Below are 20,016 nucleotides of genomic sequence, written 5' to 3'. Positions count from 1 at the left end.
TGCCGAAATATTAAGCAGCATATATGTGACACGAATGATGACATCATGCTAAATGATTTGCCTTTTTCCATTTAAATTTTTTAATACTTTACATCAAACAGAATATGTCATACTGCACTATAATGAGGCGAGAGACAACAATATATACATGTAACTAACACATTAAACAGCTGATGCACGTCCTCGCTCTGCTCTCTCATTCTGGACAAACTTTATGCAAATGAATTGAGTGGCGACCAATCAGATTGTTGATATGTGGCCACAGCCATACAGTGAGATTTATCACTGGAATTCTCACTGAGCGCGAGAAATAACGGTTGAATTTTTTTGTTAGAAGATTTTTTTTAAGTTTAAAAACTGTATTAGGCTGCTTTGGGGTTCAGAACAGGCCTCTGTCTCTTTGAACCTCAACCTGGTGTGTTTTAGCCACTCTCCCCTAAAGCACCTAGATGTTGGCGAGGAAAGCGATTTGACAATAAAAACACAGCGTTAACTTAAACAGAGCAGCTACTGCAGATTTTGAAAATATATACACAAAAAAAGAAAATGCAAACCCCTCTCCAAAACAAGCACATGAGTCTTTGCTCCCCCACTTCCCACATCCCTGAATTAAACATTCACTCAGATACCATCACTTATCTGACACATAGAAGATCCACATCTACACACTGTACAACATTCAATTCATACATCCACAAAAACAGCTGAGAATAAGCTAATGACAACTTTCCAACATGTTATAAAAACATGACCAAATGACATTGTTAACCTTTGGAAGTCTGTCGTTGTTTTGCTTCACACATCCACATAAAGTTGCTGTCAGACCAAACTGTCATGGTTATTTTACAGGAGTGGAAACTAATATATGGCATAGTGTATATATGTTGAAGCTACTGTAATGGCATTTCACAAAGGAAGTAATACAGGGTAATGATAACTATATACTTTACTACACAGTTATAAGCACATTTACATAGACTGTAATTTGAATGTGATTTGAAGTGTTTTTGAAGTCTGAATTGATATACAATATTGCTTTTGTTCATCTACACTAAATGTGTTATATAAATTTTGGTCATATATAAGAGTTAAACTGCTTGTTAATGGAAGAAGTATTCCTTTAAGGTTGATCTGACCATTTTTAGACTGGTTTTGTTCCTCAAATGATCATTTTACCTCAATAATTTACATTTTCATGTAACAAAATAGCAAATCTCCAGCAAATATTGCTTAGAAATACTAACTTTGTGCCTGAACCTCAGGATATATGTACTACTTTACATCAGAATTTGCAGTTTACCAATCTGTAATGTGAGGCAATTGGTTTCTACAGCTTTTTTAAAAAGTCAATGTTTATAGTTTACACTGTAGAAGTAATGTTAAGCCTTTGCAATGGGTACATTCGTTACGACACAATGTAAAGAGCACCGAATTAAAAAAATGAAAAAACGACAAACATGGAAAGACCAGGTTTCAGCCTCAGTATGTATGCTAACAGACAAGCTTCAATCAGTTCCATTCACCTAGATCCACACAAGACACTTACCTACTGCCGAATATTCACCCAGACAAACTCCAAACCTCGTCTGACCACAGTCTGTCACTCTGTTTCACTTCTCTGTCACTCCCTCTTACTGTTATTGCGACACCCGTGACCTCTAACACTGCTAGTTTCGCTACCGTCTTTATAAGCCTGGGCAAGGAGGACACTTCCAAAGAGCAACTGCTAGACGATCACCTACACGCAGCCGACACAGAGCGTCCAACAGTGCTGTGTAACCTCTGAGCTGAACGTGCTGTTTCGTCTTATAAGGACGGCCCACCCACTGCGGGACAGGTAAAAAGAGGAAGTGAGAACTGAGGGGGTGTTTGGAGCCAGTCCGATTTATCAGTGACTCAGAGCATGAAGCCTTCTACCAATCAGTGGAGAGGCTTGAGGAATGCAACAGGAGGCACCACGTGTAGACCTGCTCTTTCAGAGGGGGTGCTACTGCAAGACCGTTTTCATTTACCTGTCACAACTTACAGCTTTTACAAAGGCCAAATTATATTGGCAAACACTAGTCAAGTCTAAGAGTTACTGCTGTTTTGCTATACTTTCAATTCACATACGTTGTTCATATGTAACTACACAATTGTGCAATTAATTACACAGTCGTTACATTGTATTTACATTCAATGTACATTCTGCCTCTACAAGTTTGAGTACACACTTTTTTATTTGTTATCAAATGTGAAGCACAGTATTCTTTGCTTAATAACTTTTCAAACCATCATAAAATATTCTACTTAAAAACACAAATATTGCTTTAAAATTTGGAATCTGCATTTTCAAAACAATTGTTTCAGTGAGCTATGAATAAGAATTAATTAAACAAAACAGGTGTTTTAAGGTGTATACACTGTATGGGACGTAGGAAGGTTAAAGAGAGGTCTTGAGCTAATCTGTGGAAAAAATCTCTAAACAGACCGGAGTTGTCCAGTTTACAGTAAATAGAAAAGGCAATAGAAGCACCTGTTTGGGATGAGTTGATGAAAGGTGCTTTCACACAATAACACCGTCCTTCTAAACTCTCAGCAGACCCTGCCACTGTGTAATTTACAGCTTCCCTGTAGCGTACAGGACGGGCCACCTAGGTGTCACATGGGTCTATTAGAAGAATAAGGGGTCATTTGGACGAGGCCTTTTTGAACGTGAGGCGAAAGAAGCAGGATGCACTTCTTAGTTGGGAAATGTAGGTATACGTGAGACAGTGTTTGAGACGAGCAATAAACATTTCGCAACTGACATAGAGCAGTGGACAAAGTACAACATTTCAGTACTTAAGTAAAGTAGAAGTGAGTAGAAATACAATATTGTATGCAAAAGTATTTTACTGATACTCCTATGTGAGTACAAAAGTACTTGAATGTACCTGGTGAAGTATCAAAAGTAAAAGTACTTACAGTTATTACAGCTGTAACTGTATATATCTGCAATAATATTTACTTACACTCACTCATACTCAGAGTACGTTTACTCAAGTAATATTTTACCAAGAGTATTTCAAGGGTTTTATTTCAAAACTTATTACACACCACTTTCAAACATGTTCTCTTTTTCATGATGTACGCTGTTTGGAGTGGGCTTTACACATATAAGAAATATAATCACTGTCCAGAAAAAAACAAATATCTCCAAAATAGTAACTTTACAGGAGATGGTAAAAATGGTCCAAACTTTTAATGCAAGTTGATGTAAAGATGTTGTATTCCAAGCCATTTTGGAGCATTTCTATTGGTCCATGCATCATGAAATTTGCACACAGTGTAAATGACAGCTGTGTGTTCAAATGATGTAGAAAAATAAAAATCAGCAAAAATGGAGAAACAATTTTTTTGGCAGCAAAGATACACAATAAGCAATAATGCAATGTTATGATTAATACCATCTTGATTAGAGGAGTAAAGGTTTTTCCATTATATTGTTATTCTTTTGAGAAACCTATTATATCCAAAATTGTTGGGGGACATAAAACATTTTGGAACACTTCATTTCTACCTTTACTCAGCCATATTGTACTTTGTGCACCCCTACTGACATATATAATAATAAATATGAAACTCTTTTTTCATATTCAGTTTGGGTCAATCTCTCCACAGGCGCTGTGCACAGTGCTTTGTAGATAACTACACAAAAGAAGCTCAAGAGATTTTGAAAACATTTAAAAATGCCACTAACATGCGCTGATCAATCTGAAGGTGGTGATTCAGTGATTTTGGAATATTGTAATAAATTCTACTTGATAATCCTTTATAATAACAGTCTGTCAGTGTATTCAATGTATTTATAAAAAATTTTAATTTTGTATTTGCGATTTCTTAATGCACTGAATCGTGTCCTAAAATTCGCCATCAAATCATTATGAGGTCAGATCTTTAAACCTCTGTCTCTATCGGTCACTGACACCTCATACTCTCCTGGTTTGACCTCTGGGCTTGTTCTGTGTTCGGCCCCTCCTGTTGACATGTAAAGCTATTGTGTGGAGGTGTGCTGAGCCCGGGGCAAAGGGGGCGGAGCTCACCTGCAGAACCAGAGACTCTTTATCCCCCTCTAATCTCTCCAACCGCTGCTGATACGTCTCATTGTTCGGCGGGGACTGGAGGTTGACCTGCGGCACACACACAGAAAGAGAACAGGAGTGTTAATGCAGGGGCGGTCAGGAAGGAAGAGCCAACCAGCTTGTCCACTTACTGAGAACCGCTGGCTCGGTGCCAAAGAGCACACACTACAACAAAGAAAGAAAGCCTTACAGTCACAGCCAAACGCTGCTGTTCAGTGTCACAGAGGTGTTGAACGGCACACAAAACTGGCACATTTAATGAGATCTGAATGAGTAAGTATATTCACACAGTATCAACACAGAGCACAGGAACTGATAAGTAGCACAATGTATTGTAAGATCAACAATACTAATAAAAGCATGAAAGATGAGAGGTGAGAAAAATGTAACTGACATTGTGAAAAAAATCAGAAACGGTGTTACTGACCAAGGATAATAATGTTGCTTTTAAGGAATATGTTTTTCCTTTTTCCAATTTAAGCCAGACAAAGTAACAAGGAAATAAATTATATTAGGGATGTGGTGAAAATTGACCAAAAAGACAGAGCAATAAGCCATGAAATGCTGTAATGCATGGCCTCAATTGGCTCACTGCTTTTATAAAAGAGTAGAATATAGAATATAAATATGGCAAAAAAAACCCCACAATTTTTCAATAAATACTTTATTAATAGTAATACCTGAGATGAACAAATACTCCGCCAAGAAAAGTAGTTCCTTTATGGTTGCCAAGCAACCATAGAGTGAGTGAATGAGGACAAGAACATTCGTCCATCGTTGCATATTGTAGTCATTTCATGAACTTTTTAACTTTTTGTCATATAATAATAAAAATAATAGTTATGTTTAATACAAAAACCTTCACTTTATGAGTTGTTTTGCTACTTATATATAGTTTATAGTTTTTGCTACTTAAATTGCCACTGAAACAATGCTAGCACATCTATGCAATTTCCAGTCTTATTTAGCACCAAGCTAACATGTTGTACATCCCACAGTCTCAATTAGCTCTCCGTTCCTTACATAGTTTAATGTGAGCCTGTGATATTAATGGAGGTGTTGTTTAGCCTGTTATCTGTCTTTTAGCCTGCTAGCTATCTTTTAGCCTGTTAGCTGTCTTTTAGCCTGTTAGCTATCTTTTAGCCTGTTAGCTATCTTTTAGCCTGTTAGCTGTCTTTTAGCCTGTTAGCTATCTTTTAGCCTGTCAGCTAGCTAATCAGCCAGTTAGTCTAGTTAAATATAGCTGTCAGCGCTTCAGTTTAAGCACAACTGGGTTCTGACTTTATCTTAAACAGGTTAGGTTTGGGTACACTTGGTCCATGCTCGTAGCATTACACTCAGAGATCGCAAAGCACATCGATTTGTACTGCAATCATGAGTTGCGCATGTTGAGTGTTTTTATTTATTTTCAGCTCAGCCTTGTCCTACTGAAAAGACCGACTTAATCGATAACAGAGGTCTTTTTTCCTTGTTACATTAGAGGTTAATTCAAAACCATAAATAAAAATGGGAACAAAAAGTGAGCTTCTTTTCTAGGCTTTCAGTTTTGGTTTTTGACCTACTATGACCTGAATTTTAGTTTTTGTTTCAGCTAAGAATTTTCATTTCTGTGCATCACTAATTTAAACAGAGAAAACACTGGATGAAGCAAAGAAATGTAAACTGTTTATCGGTTTGCTGTTCACTCTCAGAAACAAGGTACGAATCTGTCACTGAGTATCAAGGGTACATCTCATACACCCCATCGCGTCTCCAGGCTTTTATTTTATCGCTCTGTTTTAAAACTTTAGGATACGAAAAGTTACAAATACAAACTTTTCACCTGTTAAAAACTTATTTAAGGTTCACAACTGGACTCTAAAACTACTGTTGTACCTTTGAGGGAACATTTACATTGTTTGTATCTTGATGAATGAAAAATGTACAGAACGTTTATTTCTAACAGTGAACTACACACATTAAAACTTGTAGTTCTTTACATAATTTCTAAACATGGACAGCTCAGTGTAGATGTATTAGAGACACTTACATTGCTCTTAACTTACATTTAAGTACATATCTAATAAACCTAAACCTAGCCTGTGTGAAGGCTGTCCAAATACAGTGGGACCAAGCTGCCCTTCACACAGTGTAAACTATTCATGAGGAATGGACCAACAGAAATGACTAAAAATAAAATATTACAATGTTAGTGTAATAGTTTTGCATCTGACGGTATACAGAATACAGTAACCGCAGCTTATGAAAGTAGATGAAAGGTTAACAGAATCATATCAAACAGCTGAAGACCATGATCCTCCAAAAGCAGAAGACAGGTCCTCTCTGACATCACACTGACAGGTCTGGGAGAAGTCTGGGGGCTTTACCTGCTGTAACCCTGACTTATTAGGAACTTAGCGAGTCACCCATGACATCCGTGCCGTGATGTTATTTAGCTAAGCCAGTAAATGGCCTCTCCTCCCAGCTGCAGAGGGATTGCCACACTGCTGCTGTCACTGAGAATGTCACAGCAGGCCACATCCGGAGAAACCCCTCGCTTGTCAGTGCTAAGCTAGCGGCACTAGCGCTAAGCTAGCGGTGCTAACATTTGTCTTGTAGATAATCTCTTTAAAAAGCGGTGCTGAGCTGGGGCCTGTCAGCGCTCTCGGACAAAGCTGTCCACGGGCCGCTGAGAGGAGGAGGAGGTCTGGAGGAAGACCCCGGCTCTTCTCTGGGCTCATGGAGAATTACAATGTGGTGCTTAAGATCTTAGGAGACTACGTTCACTCAGATTTGATCTTTGAGCCTTGAGGGCTCTTCATGTTAGTAAAGTTGGGCCTACTTTACTGATTTTTAGCCAGATTTTAACCCTGATTAACCCCTTCTGACACATTTTTGCAATCTGAAGCAATTTTCCAAAGAGGCAAAGAGGCAGTCTTTAGTCTTCTGGTCTTCTATTTTCAAACATGTTTGAGTTTTGCATCTATAAGCAGTCAGTGTGACTAGTGTGACTGTCTAGCGATGTAACTGAACGAGTAATTCAGGTAACAGCCAATGAGAGAGCTAGGAGAGTGGAGAAAAAAAGGTGATGAGATGTATATGCAGGCTTTTCATACAGCAGCCTGCGGAGACAGAGGAGCTGCTTGTTGAACTCTGACAAATAAGGCCTTTATACTCTTTAGAATGTATGGACTGTAACAGGTATACTTTACAGTTTGATGTCAGCTGCCAGTATGTAGTGAGATTCTCCAGCTCTCACTGTGATACTGTAGTGTTTCTCATCCACATATTCACCCTCAGTTTGCATTCTGCCTACGCATAAAACATGAACAGGTCCGGCCCAGTTTAGCTCTGTTTGTACGGTGTAATGAGATGATGTAAAAAGTGATTTTCTGTAGCTAAAACCTTTTTTGTTTTTTGTCTAGTGTGTGCACCCTGACAGCAAAAAGACAAGAAATTTTGTGAAAGACTGTAATGCTCTCCGTTTAGAGTCGTGTAGTATACGTCCTGCTTAAGGCTTTCAGACAGATCAAATCTGGCAGCCTGAATGGCAGCTTTATCTAATCAAATTCAAGCAACATTTACATTTGGTGTAGAATCTGATTAAAATCTGATTTCTGGGCACAGTTGAGCAGTTAAGATAGATTCCATGCATTTTTTTCTTTTTTTGTCACTTGCTCTGTACACTAACTACTCAGGATGCACATGCAAATGCACATACACATAAATGGTATATATAAAACATTATATGCATACTTTTTTCAGCCTTATATGTATTTATATATATATATATATATATATATATATATATATATATTTCGCTGTTGTCAGAACAAGGAGATGGAACAAACATACTTTACTTTGAATGTAAGTCAATGGAACCAGACCTTTCTTCCAAGTTATTTCTGGCCGTTTCTTTTGGTCCATTCAACATGAAATTTACACACGAGATAAAGGGCAACAGACATTTTCAAAAGATGACAAAAACTGAAAAACAACAAAAATGGAAATACAAGGTTTTGTTCCAACAGCAGCGATGTATATATGTATGTATGTATATTGGCTTATAATGATGAGAAAATCTATTGCTTAACAAAATATTCGAAGATAATGCAGAAATATGAAAAACAGTGATTAGAACAGGGCAGACATGTTCAAACAGTCTGAGCAGCAGCAGAAAAACAGTGGAAAAACGGAGCCGTGTGGAACGATTTTATTGGTGACCACTGCGCTACACATAACATGAAAAATGACATCTAAAACTCTGTTTATGCCTCTTTTAGTTTTTTGTGCTTTTACAGTGTTGTAGATGAAGCGCATGCTGATTTCAGCATTTCATGAACAGAACTGACAGAATTACTGACATGAGGGAGCACTTCCTGCTGACCTCTCGGTAGAGTCACCTCCACAGAGTATGTACAAGAGCAGAGAGAGAGAGTCTAATTTATTACCCTACAGAGAGAGAGAGAGAGAGAGAGACAGAGAAAGAGAGAGAGAGAGAGAGAGAGAGAGAGAGAGAGAGAGAGAAGAAATAGAAGGAAAAGCAGAAAGTAAGAAAGAGAAAAAAGAGAGAGAAGTGGAAAAAGAGAGGCAAAAAAGAACAAGGGAAAGAGAAAGAACTAGAAATAAAGAGAAAGAGAGCGGAGAAAAAAGAACAACAGAAATAGAAAGAAAGAAAGAAAGAAAGAAAGAAAGAGAGAAAGAGATACAGACAGACAGAGAGAGAGAGAGGAAGTAAGAGAGCGAGAGAGAAGAGAGGGAGAAGGAAAAGAAAGAACGAGAAGAGAAAGGGGAGAGGGAAGCAGAGAGAGAAGAAGAGAGAGACGGAGAAAGAGAAGAGAAAGACAAAGAGCTAGCAAGAGGATAGTGAGTGAGACAGAGGGAGAGAGAGAGAAACAGAGAGAGAGGTAGGGAGAGAGAGAGAGGAAAAAGAGAAAGGCCGAGAGGAGAAAGAGGAGAAAGAAAAGCAGACAGAGACAGCGTAAGAGAGACAGAGAAAGAGAATAAGAGAAAGACAAAGAGTTAGTGAGAGGAGACTGAGAGAGAGAGAGAGAGAGAGAGAGAGAGAGAGAGAGAGAGAGAGAGAAAGAGAGAGAGAGAGAGACAGATGTACTGTTTGACGCAGTATAACTCTGGGATTCCCCCAGTTTTCTGATCCCCTGGTAACTTACAGAGTCTAAATCACACACTGACTTACAGCTCAACAGAAACTCAGAGGACATGATTATTATCCCACTGTTCAAGAATGTATGAGCTGAACGTGTTGTAATGCACTCCTCCCTGTAACGACAGTCAGGCGGCAGTTCTTGCTCACACTGCTCGCACGACGGCACGGCAGAGTTTACATTTTGTTGGCTGTGAATCAATAATTGTTTTTCCCCACATGAACGTAATGGTTTTGTGTTGCAGTGCCCATTCAGGACTAATGGTGCGTCTCGCTAATTTATTCCACTATAGTCCAACTATATCCCAGTTACTTCAAAACCACAGAACCATATAAATCAACATGAGCCACAGTGAGACATGCAGCCCTCTCTAAACTCCAGAACAGGTGTCGACACTTCAACATTCCCATGCAGCCTGTTTTCTGAGTTGCAACATTCTGAGGTCAAATTCAATTGATTTCAACATCAGTTTCAGAAGAGCAGAATAAATATACATGTAAACATTCACTGAGCATTTTATTAGGTACACCTACCGTGTATCTACACTCCTTGTCCATTTTAACAGCTCCACTGACCATAGGAGCACTTTGTAGTTCTACAGTTACAGACTGTAGTCCATCTATTGCTCTGCGTAACGCCCCCTTTCACCCTGTTCTTCAGTGGTCAGGACCCCCACAGGACCAGTGGTGTGTTAGTGTGTGTTGTGCTGGTACGAGTGGATCAGACACAGCAGTGCTGCTGGAGTTTTTAAACACTGTGTCCACTCACTGTCCACTCTATTAGACACTCCTACTTTGTTGGTCTTTGTCGATGTAAAGTCAGAGACGATAGCTCATCTACTGCTGCACAGTTTGTGTTGGTCATCCTCTAGTCCTTCATCAGTGGTCACAGGAAGCTGCCCACAGGACGCTGCCCACAGGACGCTGTTGGCTGGTTATTTTTGATTCTCAGTCCAGCAGCAACACTAAGGTGTTTAAAAACTCCAGCAACACTGCTGTGTCTGATCCACTCAGACCAGCACAACAAACACTAACACACCACCACCACGTCAGTGTCACTGCAGTGCTGAGAATGATCCACCACCCAAATAACACCTGCTCTACGGTGGTCCTGTGGGGGTCCTGACCATTGAAGAACAGGCTAACAAAGTATGCAGAGAAACAGACGGACTACAGTCTGTAAGTGTAGAACCACAAAGTGCTCCTATATGGTAAGTGGAGCTGATAAAATGGACATAGAAGGTAGGTGTACCTACTAAAGTGCTCAGTGAGTATATATGTACATATAGTATGTATAAATAATGTAATACTATATTATACACTGTGCAAAAGTCAGAGACCACCTTTCATTTATTTAATTTCCAGTTAAAACTGCCATTCAGTACACATTATTCATTCTTCAGGAGACATTTCTGAGGATTAGACAAAATAATCCACTTGGATAAGGAAGAAGAAAGTCAGACACCACTTAAAGCTTCCAAATCTTTGAGGGGGGGGGGGTGACACTTTAATGAGGGCTCCTTTAAAGATGAAACAAACACTTAACAGACTCTCAGTAACATCAACAACACATCAATGATGTAGCAGCAGTGAATACATTCAGTAGATTATCAAGAGACTTTTAATTAACTGTGTAAACAAAATTTGTTCATAATCTGCTGAATTCAGTCGTTTTTCACTTTATTTGGTCTCCAAGTTCAGATCTGTAGATGTTTAACATGAGAGGAACTGAACATCTAACAGGTTTAATACAGACCATCAACATCCTCAACACGCTGACACCATTCTGTACCTGGAGCTTCACTGGATTAGGGTCTGGTTAAGATCAGGGTTAGAATTAGGGGCAGGGTATTAGGATTAGGTTTTGGGTTAAGGTTGAGGTTAGGGTTAGGTTTGGGGCCAGGGTGAGGTTTAGGATTAGGTTTTGTGTTGATTTTAAGATTAGTGATAGGATTAGGGCCAGGGTGAGGGGTAGGATTAGGTTTTGGGTTGGGGTTAGGGTTAGGGTTAGGATTAGGGCCAGTGTTAGGTTTTGGGTTGAGGTTAGGGTTAGGGTTAGGATTAAGGCCAGTGTTAGGTTTTGGGTCAGGTTCTGTATAGTTAGTTTTTGCGTAATGGAAGTAACATGTTAAGTTACTTCATGTAACATATCAACAATACATCTACGTAATGTAAGTATCAGCAGTACATCTACAAGATATTTACCTCAATGTGTTCAGAAACTTCACTACTGATACTTCACCGATATGGTGTTGATGTGTTACTGATACTCTGTTAAGAGTTTATTGATCATCTTCAATGAACAACTTGTACATAATGGCTGTTTTAATGAAAAATCCAGACATTAGCAAAATACAAAAGTGCAAAGAGCAGTGGCTGGACACACAGTGTAATATTGGACAGTATAAGACCAGTACACATTGGGCAGGCTGGAGCAGGGGCATGGGGGTGCTGCAGCACCCTCATATTTCGACACTGTTTAACTGATTCTGATGAAAAATAATACCATAAAATAATTTAATAGTAAGTATAAATAATAATACAAATTAATAATTGATTAAAAATCTGATATATTTTTAAAAATGTGTGCTAGTTAAGGCCTATCTATGCTTAGTTTAGCCATGCGCTGTTTATGATAACTCTGCATTTTCATTACAGAAAGTACAAAGGGGAAAAGTGCAGAGCTGTCGGTCAGTTCTGAGCCCCAAAGTGGCCTAACACTGTTTTTTTAACATCTAACATAGTAATGCTGTGTTTTGAATATATTAATTCGTTCAAGTGTTGGAACATGTCTACTGTAATGCAGTCATGCAGTCAGTTAACCCCTTAAATGGCCAGGGGCCACCAGCAGGGCCAAAGTTTTAATACGTACTTCCATAACTTAATATATATTTAATTTTAAAGGGGTAAAGGTACAGCATTCAACAATCTGATTGGGTGGCGGTATTAAGTGTAACTTAATATGTGCATAGCATCATTTCTCGCCACATTCTAGCACTGTTTCATTCATAATTACACAGTACAGCAGTACACATGCAATACACAGCGCAGTACTCGACAGTGTAAAGTAACAGTCCCTCACAGTGAGAGTGGTGACAGTCTACGCTTTACAGCTACAGTAAAGCAAAACTTACGACTCCCAATCGGACACAGTTACAAGCACAAGGCTGAAACCACTCTGTCCGGTGAAGACGGCGAGGGAGAAAAAAGTTCTTTTGTGCTCGAGTAAAATCACAAGACCACTCACAAACAGGCCACAACAGAACAGCACAGCACCTAAACCAGCGCGCTGAACTATAATTAGGCTTCAGATGTTGCTCTTTCACAAGAGCTGTTTGCAGCCTGGCTGAGGAAACAAGGATATAGTATAAACACGAGCTCCGAAATGTCTGCTGTCACACGTTGAGTCAGACTGTCTGGAGTTGTCTGGAGGTGTTCATTGTTTATGCATACACATGCTACATGTATTCAAAGTCTAACTAGTGAACACTGAAACTGACATTATTACAGTACAGTCCAATGTCACAGTTAATGTTACAGCTATTCGTATTCAGCCCCATAGAAAAGAACAGCAAAGAAAAGTTTCCAAGCTTACAGAGAAAAGCCAACAGCATCAAGCAGTGCTGGCGAAAGCTCCAGCGCTTACCTTCTTAAGCCAGGGGAAATGTCTGTAAAAGTCAATATCCTGCTCCATGCTGAAGGCCCATGTCTGCCCATGAGAATGAGTGAGAGACAGAAGGAGAGAGCTCTTTACTCTGTGCCGGAGTGCCGAGTGCTGTCTGCTTTACGGTGCTTTATGGAGCTCACTCCTCCTCCTCCTCCTCCTCCTGCTGCTGCTCCTTTGCTATCCATTCCAGCCGGCAACTGCATAAACGCCCTGGCCTGAGCAGTGGTCTGCCCCCGACCCACCCGCCTGTGTGTCTGTGTGTTAGACACACCACACACCGCGCCAACTCCTGCTCTCTGTTACACACTCATAAACAATCTCTCTCTCTCCCTCTCTCTCTCTTTACACATATTTTCAGTGTCTCTCACCCTCCTCCTAAAAAGGCTATAGTTTCTTACTTTCATGCAGCTGTACACACTTTACTCTCTTTCTCTCTCTCATTGTCCTCTCTTTCCCCTTTTCTGTTTTTTTCTCTACTTTTTTCTCTTACTCTCCTTTTCTGTCTCATTCTTTTTCTCTCGCTCTCTCTCTTTCCCTCTTTCTCAGTTTGACTCCCCCCTCCCTCGTGTTTTACTCTTTTTTCTTCTCTCTCCCTTCTTCCCACACTCTCTTCTCTCTCTACTCTCTTACTCCCCCTTTCTCTTCCCCTCTTTTGGTTTTGCACACACAAACTCTCTCTCCTCTCTCTTCTATTACTCTCTTTTCCTTTCTCTCTTTCTTCTCAGTTTCTCTCTCCCTCCTCTATTAATCCTTCTCTCTTCCCCCTCTCTTTCGCAGTTGTACTCCTCTTTCTCACTCTCTTTCTTCTCAGTTTCTCTTTCCCTCTCTCTTACTCTCTCTCTGGGTTTCCCCTCTCCCAATTAAGTTAAAGTCACAATGCAGCTCTGAGCTGAAGCAGGCTGGTGGCTGTGGGCTGGACAAGACGGAAAGAGAGGGACACAAACACTCTCTCTCTCACTCACTCGTGTGTTTAAAGTCACACTCTCTCCATTCTCCGGGAGCACTGGCGCTTTCACTCCAGACTGGAACTAATTAGGCTGAAGCTTTTGTTTCCACACTGACACGCAACGACGCACAGACCGACTGTGACCACTCACTGTCAGAAACCCCTCTATTGTAGCTCTGCCTGGCTGGTGTACAGTTAGACACTGTAGCCCATCTGTTGACACAGTGTGCATAAGAGATTGTGGCATGCGCTCATCCCCCGGGCCCCGATGGCGGCTGCGAGAACCGGCAAGAAGGCGGGGCCTGAGCTCCGAGTGGGGACGAAGCCCGGCGAGGAAGGCGGAGAGAGGAACACCACGAGTGAGGGGGGGTGGGGGGGGGTGGGGGGGCGGTTGCACACCACAGAGATCCTCAGGGGGGCCAAACTCAACCACTAAAAGAGCCATATTCTGTCCATATTCAATGGACCCCAGTATGACTATATATATATATATATTTGCTGGCCCAGGGAATATGGCTCTTTTAGTGGTCTCCCACATTATATATATATATAATATATTTATATATATATATATATATATATTTTATATATATTTATGTATATTTACATATAAAATGGGTTTTGTTCTAAATGTGTTCATTCATTTTCTTTGAGTGTCACAATACAAGCTGTTGGGCTTTTCATATGCAAGAAATATCAGTGCTATAGTATAATTAATATCATCTTTACTTGAGAAATAAAAACATATTTTTTGTTTGTTGTTCTCTTCAAACCTCTTTATATTCAAAACTATTATTAACCGATATGCAGCAATTTGATACGAATGCTTTCGTATAAGTTTTAGGCACCTGTAGAACCATGATCAACAGTGGTCTCAGACTGTGTTTGTCTGTTATACATATTATATATAAATTAGAAAATTAATTTAAATACACAAAGTTTAAATTGTTTCAGGGTGAAGAGAAGGGGAGTTTTTTGAACTGCAGAAACTCAATATGCAATCTCTGTGTCTTAAAAACAGGTGTACCACCCCTTGTTTGTTGTACCTGTAGTGCCTGTGGGTGTTAGTGTGGGGTTATGTAGGTGTTGTGACCACAAAGAGGAGCACTGTCATGTCCTTTTGCAGGCTGTAGCTGGATCAAGCCTGGAATGTCCCTCCTGACCTCTCTCTCTTTCTCTGTCTTTCCCTCTCTTTCCAGCCAATGCGTTCATCATTTTCTTCCAGCCACATCTTTCTGGGCTACAGCAGCAGCCCAGCAGAAATCCTGGCCTGCTCTAAAGTGCAGTGCTATGGCAGGAGTTATTAAGTGGTGTTAGGGGCTTTAGAGATGAGGCTGAGTGGACGGAGCCGTCAGAGCAGATTGCAGCTTATTACTAGCTTACAGAGCCGAGCAGCACCTGACAGGCCTTCAGATACACACAGCTGCTTCTACTGGATAAACAACACACACACACACACACACACACACACACACACAAAATAAAAACACACAAACACACACACACATATATACGCATGCACACCAAAAATAGCTGAGTTAAACAGAACCCTTTAAATGTTTACAATACACACTTCCGAATCAGTGACCTCACAAACAGCACTAAAATCTACAGCTCTGTCCGGCCTTATCTCCTGACCACAGCCTCCAGCACTATCCCTCCCATTCACACACACAAACACACACAAACGGGTTTGTTTTTTTCGTCAGGATGTGGTGTCGAATGTAATACCTATATGTAATAACAGTATGTCCCATATATATACATGGGACATATATATATGTTTATATGAATATGTATATACATATACATGCACATATACACTGTCCACTTTATCAGCTCCACTGACCATACAGGTGCACTTTGTAGTTTTACAGTTACAGACTGTAGTCCATCTGTTTCTCTGCACCCTCTTTAACCTGTTCTTTAATGGTCAGGACCCCCACAGGGCCACCGCAGATTATTTTGGTGGTGGATCATTCTCAGCACTGCAGTAACACTGACGTGGTGGTGGTGTGTTAGTGTGTGTTGTGCTGGCACGTGTGGATCAGACACAGCAGCGCTGCTGGAGTTTTTTTACACCTCAGTGTCACTGCTGGGCTGAGAACCAAAAATCTCCAGCCAACAGTGTCCTGCGACCACCATCCTGTGACCACTGATGAAGATGTGGTGGTGGTGTGTTAGTGTGTGTTGCGCTGGTACAAGTGGCTACAGTGCCCACTCACTGTCCACTCTATTAGACACTCCTACCTTGTCGGTCCACCTTGTAGATGTAAAGTCAGAGACGATAGCTCATCTGCTGCTGCACAGTTTGTGTTGGTCATCCTCTAGTCCTTCATCAGTCCCCAGGACACTGTCCGACTGGATACATTTGGTTAATGGACTATTCTCAGTCCAGGAGTGACACTGAGGTGTTTAAAAACTCCAGCAGCACTGCTGTGTCTGATCCACTCGTACCAGCGCAACACACACTAACTGCACTGCAGTGCTGAGAATGATCCACCACCCAAATAATACCTGCTCTGTAGTGGTCCATGGGGGTCTGTGGGAGTCCTGACTATTGAGGAACAAGGGTAAAAGGATTGTGAAGTATGCAGAGAAACAGATGGACAACAGGCTGTAATTGTAGAACTACAAAGTGCTCCTAAATGGTAAGTGTAGACTACATGTGTGCAAGCTTATGCGTATAAGCTGTGTGTTCGAGCTCCAACTTCCTTCCCTCAGAAACGAGGCTTTCTGATTGGTTCACTTGCCCTCCCAACAGGTTGTTTACTTTGGCTCCCTCCCCTCCACGGCGCCTCTCCATCATCAACAACAAACGCAAACACAGCCAGCTGAGGCCAATTATGCACACGCACTGAACACTGGAAATAAAATTACAACAAAATGCATGATGACCCCAAGTCCTGTGACGGATTAAGAAGAGGAAAAAAAAACTAAAAAATTACAAAACAAAACAAAAAAGTTTTCTCCCAACTAGGTGCCAACAACAAACAACAACAACAAATCTGTTTGCAGCAGAAGAACCTCAGCTGTAAACTAATGTCCCAAATCGCTTATGAGGTCAGTCATGGACTTACCCTTGAGACGTCAAGGTCCACACTCGGCCATGAGTGACCAAAACAGTGTAGAGCGGAGAGAGAGAGAGTGAGAGAGAATGGAGGGAATAAGGGAGTGTGTTGAGAGAGACAGAGAAGAAGAGGGGAAAGAGGGAGGCAGGAAGTTCAGCACAGCCCCTAACAGTGTCTCTGAGGAGAACCCAAACTCTTTTAAACACGGCCAGGCTACACACACACACACACACACACACACACACAGCCAAAAACTGCCTGCGAGGCAGAGCAGGAAAGACTCATGATCCCAGAATCAGGCGTCTGCACTCGAGACCTACTACAGAGAGCTAATGACTCGCTCAACTCTCCACACTGTTATAAAAGACACTTACGCAGTGCTGCTTATGTAATTCCCTCAAAAAGTCTTTCATCTGGACTTGATAGGGCTTTGCAGATGTGAAAACCATCATGCTATGGCGTAAGGCCCAGTTTGGCCAATAAAATCAGCTGACAGTAAAAGTACCATTGCTAAAACCCAGATGTTAATAAGCAATAGGGGTGTTAAAGTGCATCATGATATTGTAGTACTGACAATGCATTGCGTTTGCATATTATTACACGCAAGTACTCACATATGATCAATACTTATTAGACATACTATTATTACATATAGCTATAACTAATAGTAACTCAAGCTGTTGTAAGTCCCACATTTCTCTGTAGCTTTTACTCGTTTTGGAAACTGCTATTTTTTAACACTTATTTAGCTTTGACTTTCTCCTTCCTCATGCAGGTGGATTAGATTTATTTTCCTCAGAAATATCTCCTGAAAGATGAATAACTTCTCCTTACTGGCTATTTTAAATGGAATTTAAACAAATGTGCGTACAAGCTGTGTGTGCAAGATATTGTGACGCAAAAATGTGGCAATGTGCATCACGGCAGGGTTATTATAGTTGACCAAAACTATTACTAAAATGACTATATGACTTAACCGCAGCAAAGCTAAAATGAAATAGAACTACTGACAAAAAAAAACAAACAAAAAAAAAGGTGACACTTTACTGTAGTGTACAGTTTACAAGGCTACATGACTTGTTTAAGCCATTTTTCTGCTAATCTAAATACAGAAATATCCTCTCCCAGTACAGCAGCCATAAATAATCTCCACATAAACTCTCAGATCGATCACCAATCTTACCTGCATGGACTTGACTATCGGAATGGAGGAGAACGCTAAATGCTCAATTTCACAGAGTGAAATTTACCCCAACAACAATCTATGGGCCAGCGGTTACACAAAAAGAAAAGATGCCTGGTGTCTAGCTCAAGCAAATAGGCAGTTTTGAAAGAAATACCTAAAACAATTTATTTTTATGTAGAATTATTTCTGAATAATTATTCACTGCCTATAAAAATGAAATAAAAACACAGAGCTGGTACTGACCGTTCCTCTCTCCAGCCAGTCCAGCAGGGTCCGCGCGGTGGAGCACGGAAGCTGGGAGCGCAGCGTCTCTTGGCCTTCATCTCCGGCCTGAAGCTCCAGAGCCACACGCAGCTCCTCGGCCAGCTGCAGCACCTGCAGAGGACCCACGCTGACCGGAGAGCCAAGATCATACAGGCCGTTACTGAACTCCACCACGGCCTTGGAGCCTGGAGAGAGAGAGAGAGAGAGAGAGAGAGAGAGAAAGAAAGAGAGGGTTAAGTGAAGAAGTCATCCCATCCATGTGCTGCATAAAGTGGAACAAAGAAATGTTCTTCCAGAGCCTCAGTGCTACATACAAGACAGTACAACTTACTACGGTTCATCAGGCCCCACTAAGTGAAACTAAATAGCGCTGCTGAGCTGGTTGCTGAGCTGGTTGCCGCACATACCTTGTGTTAAAGATTACATGTTGGAAGATAATTAAGCAGACATTTCCTAAATTGGTGGATATTTGGCAATGTTTTGCTGTAACAGTGGCTCATCTATTGCTTTCCCTTTGGACAGATTAACCGTAGATCTCTGACCCCATATTTTAATTATATTACTTTACTGTTGGGTGCTCTGTCATCATATTTTCTACTGAACGCTGCTCTTTTTATTTTGATATCATATTGTTTTTTTTTCCAATTAATGTTTTTCAGTCTTTGCAGCCCCGATGATATGTTTGTTAATTTTGTCAATTTATATTGATGTATTTATGTACTAATGCTAGCCTTCAGCTGAAAGCAGCTGATAGCAACTTGCAAACTTAGATGCTGATGCATTTCAAATTCCATAACATTTACTGGGAAGAAAGAGTCAAATAAAAAATAGTGAATTAAATCACTAATTACACTAATGATAACAATAAAACGGAGGATTTCAGCAGTAAGGCTACTAACACCCCCTGCTCACTGGTGCAGCCTGGTCCATGGCCTTGTGTTTGGGAGCCTCCGCACTAAACTACAGTACAATAAGTACACAACAGTCCAAAAATAAAGAAAGAAACAGAGAGAGGGAGAGAGAGAGGCAACCTGTCAGCCACCATCATGTCATATTACCCATCACCCCCTCCACCACAAGTGGCCACGTTTCATCTCCATCAGTGAACACATCTCACAGCTCCAACCGCTTCCATCTGGATACTATAGAACAAAAGCTAATAATTCCACAGCAGCGCAGAGACATCTGGAGAGTATTAAAATGCTATAACAGAGTGTGGAAAGCCTACAGTGACACCAGGATTCTGCTTACTGAAGCCAGAATCATCATAGAGTCCAAAAGGACAACGATGGCTTTTGTTACACTGGTTTTCAAAAGACTGGCTCTTTTTAACCCTTTACACTTTTTTCTAACTTTTTTATTTTAATACTAACCAGAAAACTAGATGTATAATCATAATACAGATATAAATAAATGCTTTCCCCCCAAACTGCCTCCCTCCACTCATCCACCCTCAGCTGGTATGTTCGACACAACAATGTTCATATAGAAATACAACATAAACACCATAAATCAAAGATAACTTAGTATAAACACACATCCATACACTATGTGGACAAAAGTATTGGGACACCTACACATTACACCTACAGGAGCTTTTATAACATCCCATTCTAAATCTATAGGCATTAATATG

The 20,016-nt window shown here is 40.6% G+C and overlaps 1 protein-coding gene across 1 annotated transcript in view; it reads right to left on the bottom strand.

The window, feature by feature from the left end:
* The window catches only part of ppfibp2b (PPFIA binding protein 2b), an 86,667-nt gene that overhangs the window by 49,193 nt on the left and 17,458 nt on the right, over positions 1-20,016 (bottom strand). Inside the window, 2 exon segments of the mRNA XM_036568121.1 lie at positions 4,065-4,151; positions 18,360-18,565. Coding sequence (XP_036424014.1) covers positions 4,065-4,151; positions 18,360-18,565 — 293 coding nt within the window.

This window comes from Colossoma macropomum, unplaced genomic scaffold (assembly GCF_904425465.1).
Source record: "Colossoma macropomum unplaced genomic scaffold, Colossoma_macropomum, whole genome shotgun sequence".
Lineage (NCBI taxonomy): Eukaryota > Metazoa > Chordata > Actinopteri > Characiformes > Serrasalmidae > Colossoma > Colossoma macropomum.
This window is presented reverse-complemented; position numbering and strand designations above follow the sequence as displayed.